Source organism: Trachymyrmex septentrionalis, unplaced genomic scaffold (genome assembly GCF_001594115.1).
Source record: "Trachymyrmex septentrionalis isolate Tsep2-gDNA-1 unplaced genomic scaffold, Tsep1.0 scaffold51, whole genome shotgun sequence".
NCBI classification, from domain to species: domain Eukaryota; kingdom Metazoa; phylum Arthropoda; class Insecta; order Hymenoptera; family Formicidae; genus Trachymyrmex; species Trachymyrmex septentrionalis.
In genome coordinates, this window is record NW_017305683.1 from 1,096,860 (window position 1) to 1,102,617 (window position 5,758).

The 5,758-nt window shown below is 36.4% G+C and overlaps 1 protein-coding gene across 1 annotated transcript in view; it reads left to right on the top strand.

Moving 5' to 3' along the window:
- The window catches only part of LOC108751757 (voltage-dependent T-type calcium channel subunit alpha-1G), a 35,106-nt gene that overhangs the window by 7,382 nt on the left and 21,966 nt on the right, over positions 1–5,758 (top strand). The window contains exons 3-11 of the mRNA XM_018492151.1: positions 164–267; positions 620–795; positions 1,305–1,397; positions 1,865–2,043; positions 2,180–2,346; positions 3,458–3,807; positions 4,463–4,684; positions 4,759–4,891; positions 5,242–5,549. Of these exons, the coding sequence (XP_018347653.1) occupies positions 164–267; positions 620–795; positions 1,305–1,397; positions 1,865–2,043; positions 2,180–2,346; positions 3,458–3,807; positions 4,463–4,684; positions 4,759–4,891; positions 5,242–5,549 (1,732 nt within the window). The remainder of the gene's footprint in view (positions 1–163; positions 268–619; positions 796–1,304; positions 1,398–1,864; positions 2,044–2,179; positions 2,347–3,457; positions 3,808–4,462; positions 4,685–4,758; positions 4,892–5,241; positions 5,550–5,758) is intronic.

A 5,758-nucleotide genomic window follows, 5' to 3' on the forward strand; every position in this document is an offset into this window, starting at 1 on the left:
TATAACACGCTCTGCATACCTACTTACAATGTACGCATAAGCGAAGCATGCGAAGAGTGCATCCGTGCATAATAAGGCATATGTACGCAAGTCTTTAAATTTAAGATTCTACGTGAGAATCGGTGTGCATAAATTTTTAATCGTCGCTCTGTTGATTTTCCAGCGATCTGGAGAAGTATTTCGAGTATCAGGGTCAAGATTACATTTGTTCGCGTCCCGACGACAGCGGGATGCACTCCTGCAGTAATCTGCCGCCTCTTAAATTTGGTGAGTACGTCCTCCATCAATAAATTTCAAATGAATTTGCAAAATACAATTTAATAAAATATTATACATGCGTAATTCCACTAAATTTAAATCTCTAACAATCACGCGCGTAGAATTAAATTAGAACTGCTTTATACAGAGGATGCTGAACAGAAATCTAAAATTCAAAAACATTTAATAAATATCTTTAAATCTTGATGAGAAATATTGTAACAAATATTAAAGTCAAATTTTCTTTATTTCGGACTATTCAATATAAATCTATCACGTTATACCCATTGGCGTTGTACACATTCGGGTAATTGATTGCTTCATCATCATAATCAAAAGCAACGGCATTTTTCACATTTAGGCAACTTGGTGTGCAACAGTACCGCTGTGCCAAACAGTAACGTCACGTTCATCAACAATGATACCTGCGTTAATTGGAACTACTACTACACCGAATGCAAAGGCCAGGGCAACAATCCATTCCAAGGAACAATTTCATTCGATAACATCGGTCTCGCCTGGGTTGCGATATTTCTTGTGAGCGCTTTAGTTACTCGTCCTACATTTGTTCAGAATAATTTACGTATGCATGTGTACATGTTACTTGAACCATGTATATGTGGCACGGAATATTTCTCTCATTTATAAGTATGTAAAATACTTTTACGGCGCCCGAAAGTCGATGGAAACGCGGATCGCGCACATTAGTCTGCGATAGTGCCAAGAGAAAAACTACGTTATTGACGATATTGCGGACAAATTGGTTTTCGATAAGATGCTATTGCAAATGAATAATGTGTTAGCTGGAAGATTTTTGCATTTTTATATGACAAAAATATATGAGTACGTAACTTCATTTGCTACGTATTTTAACGTTTGTAGCATAATTCTTCTGACATAAGCTTTCCCTCATTTTTAACGAAAATTTAGTCGTAACGTTTTGATATTTTTACGTCATAATTTACATTAATTGATCGCTAGACTAAGTTAGTCATTCGTCGCTATTTCGCCGTAAAGCTAAGTAGCGCAATCATGTCGATTTGTAGGTTATTAGCCTGGAAGGATGGACGGACATAATGTATTACGTGCAAGACGCCCACTCCTTCTGGGACTGGATATATTTCGTTCTCCTGATAGTCGTAAGTGTTTCATTTCCTATCCCAATTGCACGGAAAGCGCAATATGTAAAACATAAATAGACGTTATCTAATTTTCACATTCATATTTTCCACGGTCTTACTTCGCTCATTTTTAATAAAAATTCAGCTGTAACGTTTTAATACCTCAGCCTCTTCAAGACAAATCATTTCTATCCCATACCAGCACCCATTGATTGATATACGTTTCCTAAACGTATCTAATGTTCTATAAACGTTTAAGAAACGTATATAAATCTAACATGTGCTGGAAATAATTTAAATAATAATAATAGTTCATTATTATCATTAAAGTCACGACTTTAACGATCAACTGGTAGAATAAAATTGTAATATAATCCATGAGAAAATAGCGATAATAATTACAATATAAATATAAAACAAACGCGGGATGTATTATGAGAGAATTGAAGAGAGAAGCATGGATTAAAGAGGACCTGCGTTTGCAGATCGGTTCGTTCTTCATGATCAACCTCTGCTTGGTCGTAATCGCGACGCAATTTTCGGAAACGAAGAAGCGAGAAATGGAGAGAATGCGACTGGAGCGAGCGCGTTACCATTCGACCTCGACGCTCGCCTCGTCCACGAATACCTCGGAGCCTACTACTTGTTACGCCGAAATCGTCAAGTGGGTACTCGCCATTGTTGCACGGCCCCCGAGGACGCTATTAGCGCGAGCAGGATCATTCCTTGTCGTTCACTCCGCGGAAGATTCGCCAGCGCCCATGTTTTATGTTAGATGACAATTTGATATCACTTTCCAGATACATCGCCCATCTCTGGCGACGAGGTAAACGAAGACTGATGAAGAGATATCGCCTGTGGCTGTACAGGAGGCAGCAGAAGCGGGAGCAGAATTTACTCAAAGAGCAGCAGAGTCAAGTGTCTCGTTCGAACGCCACTGCTGTCGGGCCAAATCGCATACCGGGCGGTAAATAACGTGAAGTTAAAAAAATCGAATAATTAATATTGAAAACGAAAGAAATTAACTCTGGAATCGTCGATCATACCAGTTTAGCTCCGCTAATCGTTTCAATTTTTTTGTATAAGATATAGTACAAAATATTGAAAAAGTATGAATATAAATATAAATAGATACAAATAATATCAAAATAATTCTTTACTAATTAAAAACAAAAATAGGAAATTACTAAATTGATACCTTCGGCAGTTTTACCGGGATATCACCAGTGGTTATTATTAAATACGATGGAAATGGAAGTCTTAAAATTTCTACGACGCTAATATTAACCTCGATTCAAACCCTCAAAATTGCCGCTTTTTTATATTGCACTATACTAGCATTAAACTATATTAAACTTATTTTAATAAATCTTTTTTAATTCTTAATATAAATATTTTTATTCTTTAATATACTTACCTACAATTTAAATTGTAATTAAAAAATGCAAATTTTATTAAATATTATTTTTAACGATTATTAAATTTTAAAATTGCTTTATATAATAATCAATATTAAACGTAATAATTAATATTAAAATCTAAAATTCTTCTCTATAGCAAGATTTTTTATATTATTTTAATAAATCTATAACTTTTAACTGTTTTAATCTATAATCTTTCTAATATAATCTTTCTATAAATATTTTTCAATTATATGAAATAGAAGTAATGGCCGTAACGCGACCAAAGCTAGGTCTTTAACGCTTAAATAATTCAATCTGAATTACTACATATATTACATATGTACTTGCACATACACCATATTTGTAGTCATTCGAACTGCTGAATTAATTTTCCAGTTTTATAAACGCAAACTGAAATAATATCATGAATTAAATTGACAAACAATTTGATGCTCAATCAGGCATTCTATTAAAAAGATGTTAATATGCTGAAAAACTGTAAATAAATTCATTGCGAATAAACATTTTTCTTCTTTAATACTTATCTGGAATTTACAGGAATGTACATTGTAATTCATAAATTTTATTAAAAATTCCTATTAAACACTATTTTTAAAAGTATTTTTAAAAAGTTTGACGTTACTGTTATTATAAAAAATGCATTCCAATATTTAGATAGAAGACTACATCACGGGAGGTGTCCGCGGCTTCTCGCCGCGCTAGAATATGCAGAGCAACAGCAACAGCAGCAGCAACAGGCTACCAATGGGAACGGTGGATCTGTCGCTGATTTCGCCACAATCACATCTCCGACACAATCGGCGATGGCAATTGCCGCCCCCACAGTCCCGACTATCGGCAATAGCGTCGGTGGTAGTGGAAATCTGGGCACCGCGCCTCGAGCTAGCCCTGAGCTTTCCGAGGCCGAGGCTTCCGCGAATGTATGTCACAGATTAAGCATTCACCGCACCTCGTCCGTGTCCTGTAATGGAAGCGACAACGCTGTCGTGGGAAACGTGGCTGAGGCAAGTACAGATATTGTAGATTTGCATGCGAGAACGCGACACGAAATTTTTCGTTAAATATAGGAGCGGCGCAATTGAAGTTCGGCAAATGAAATATCGGAAAATGATTTTCCAATAATATATAATGTTTAAATAATTAATTAATTAATTAAAATAAAATAAGATGAATAACGAAACGAATATAGAAGTCATAATTTTATTATTGAATTGGAAATTCATAACGTTATTTTGTTTCTCCGGTAGTTTCATTTATGCCGCTTGAACTTTTTGCTCTCTAGAAACATTACACTTTGATCTTAGTAAGCAAGCAATTGTAAGCAAGAACGTCTTTGAATGATTCGTTTAGCGCTCTTTCCGTTAAGCTATTCTCTTCGCTGACATTTATCTTCTGCTTTACATCGATAGTAGTGTACTCATAGTGATTATACATGCTTTCCATGTAGAAGTTACAACATTAGCGTTTCATCATGTTTCGTTGGATTTCTCGACGATAATAGAGAGAACGTTTGCACAACAAAGAGATTTTGAGCTTTAGGTACGGCAAGATAAATTGCATAAAGTTTCTTCCCTTAATGCTACAAGTTTGGGCCGAGAACGGTTATGAGAGAGCGCGCCTGCCGTAGTGTGTAACGTATGCTTGATTATCGCCTTCTAGACGAACAGCACGTTGTTGAGTCCACCATGTACGCATTATCGGAGAAGAAGCAGCGTAATGTTTAGCGACGTGGTATTGCTCCATGGCAGCAATAATGTCGGGAATGCGTTGCAGCCGGGATTGACGGTGACACCGGGCGAGCGTAACGTCTGCTCGAGCGAGAAGATGACACAGACGGGGGATGGTAACGTTTGGTCCAGTCCACTGCCGGACCACGCGCAGGTAATTTTCAATTGCCATGGCTCCGTAAATTGTGAAGGTCCTTTCCTCTCTTAAATATGGCATACTGTCGCTAGATGCAAGCCGAACTGGGTGGCAACGAGGCTATGACGTGTCAGGAATTGTTGGCTCTCAGTGGTGCTCTCAGTGCTGCTCTGCCAACCGGCCAACTAGCGCTCGATTCGTTTTTAAATTCTCTCACGAAAGGCAAGTCAATGTGACGTACGACAGACACGATTTGTCGTAAAATTGAAGTACATGAGTTATTATATTTATTATTATACGGATTCTTATCTAAAAATGTTTTAAACAACTTATAACTCGTCATTATGTCCGAACTTTCAAAAATATTAAAATAAAAGCTACCAAATAAATAAAATTTGTTAATGAAATCATTACATTTTTAAGGGACATTCTAAATTTTGATAAAAAATTAATTTCAATGCTTTTGAACATTTAAATTTCTCCATTCCATTTAAATTTGAAAAATATTTACAAACAACTAATAGAATTCGCACTTAATCGAGTCGAAAAAAAATATAAAGATGAGTTAATGTGTTCCATAGGTATAACAGATCGTCACATCACATTGGAAGATCGCACGCAGTGGTTAACGTCCGACGTTGACAATTGTTCCTGTTGCTGCGAGCTGCAGGCAGGTGAACAGTGGCCGGAAGACGGCGAGAAGTGGCAAAAGTCCTCGCGGCCTAGACAGCTTCTAAGACGCGCCGGTACCTGCTGTATCTGTACATTACGCTGTATAAGACGGTGGATCAAGAAGCTGGTCGAACACAAATACTTTCAACAGGGTATTCTATTGGCGATCCTCATCAATACTTTGAGCATGGGAATCGAATATCACAATCAGGTGATTTCTCACTGGAACTTGAAATTACTTCGATGTTATTTCGGATATTTTTAGCACTGCTTTGTGTTTTTTTATTACCGTATTTCATTACAAGATTGACAATATTTTCAACTTTGCATGTAAAAAACAAAAGTTGCCGTACAATATTATTACACGGAAAGAATTTTGCTGAAATATCTAAAAATTTAGCTAAATAGAAATTAATTTTT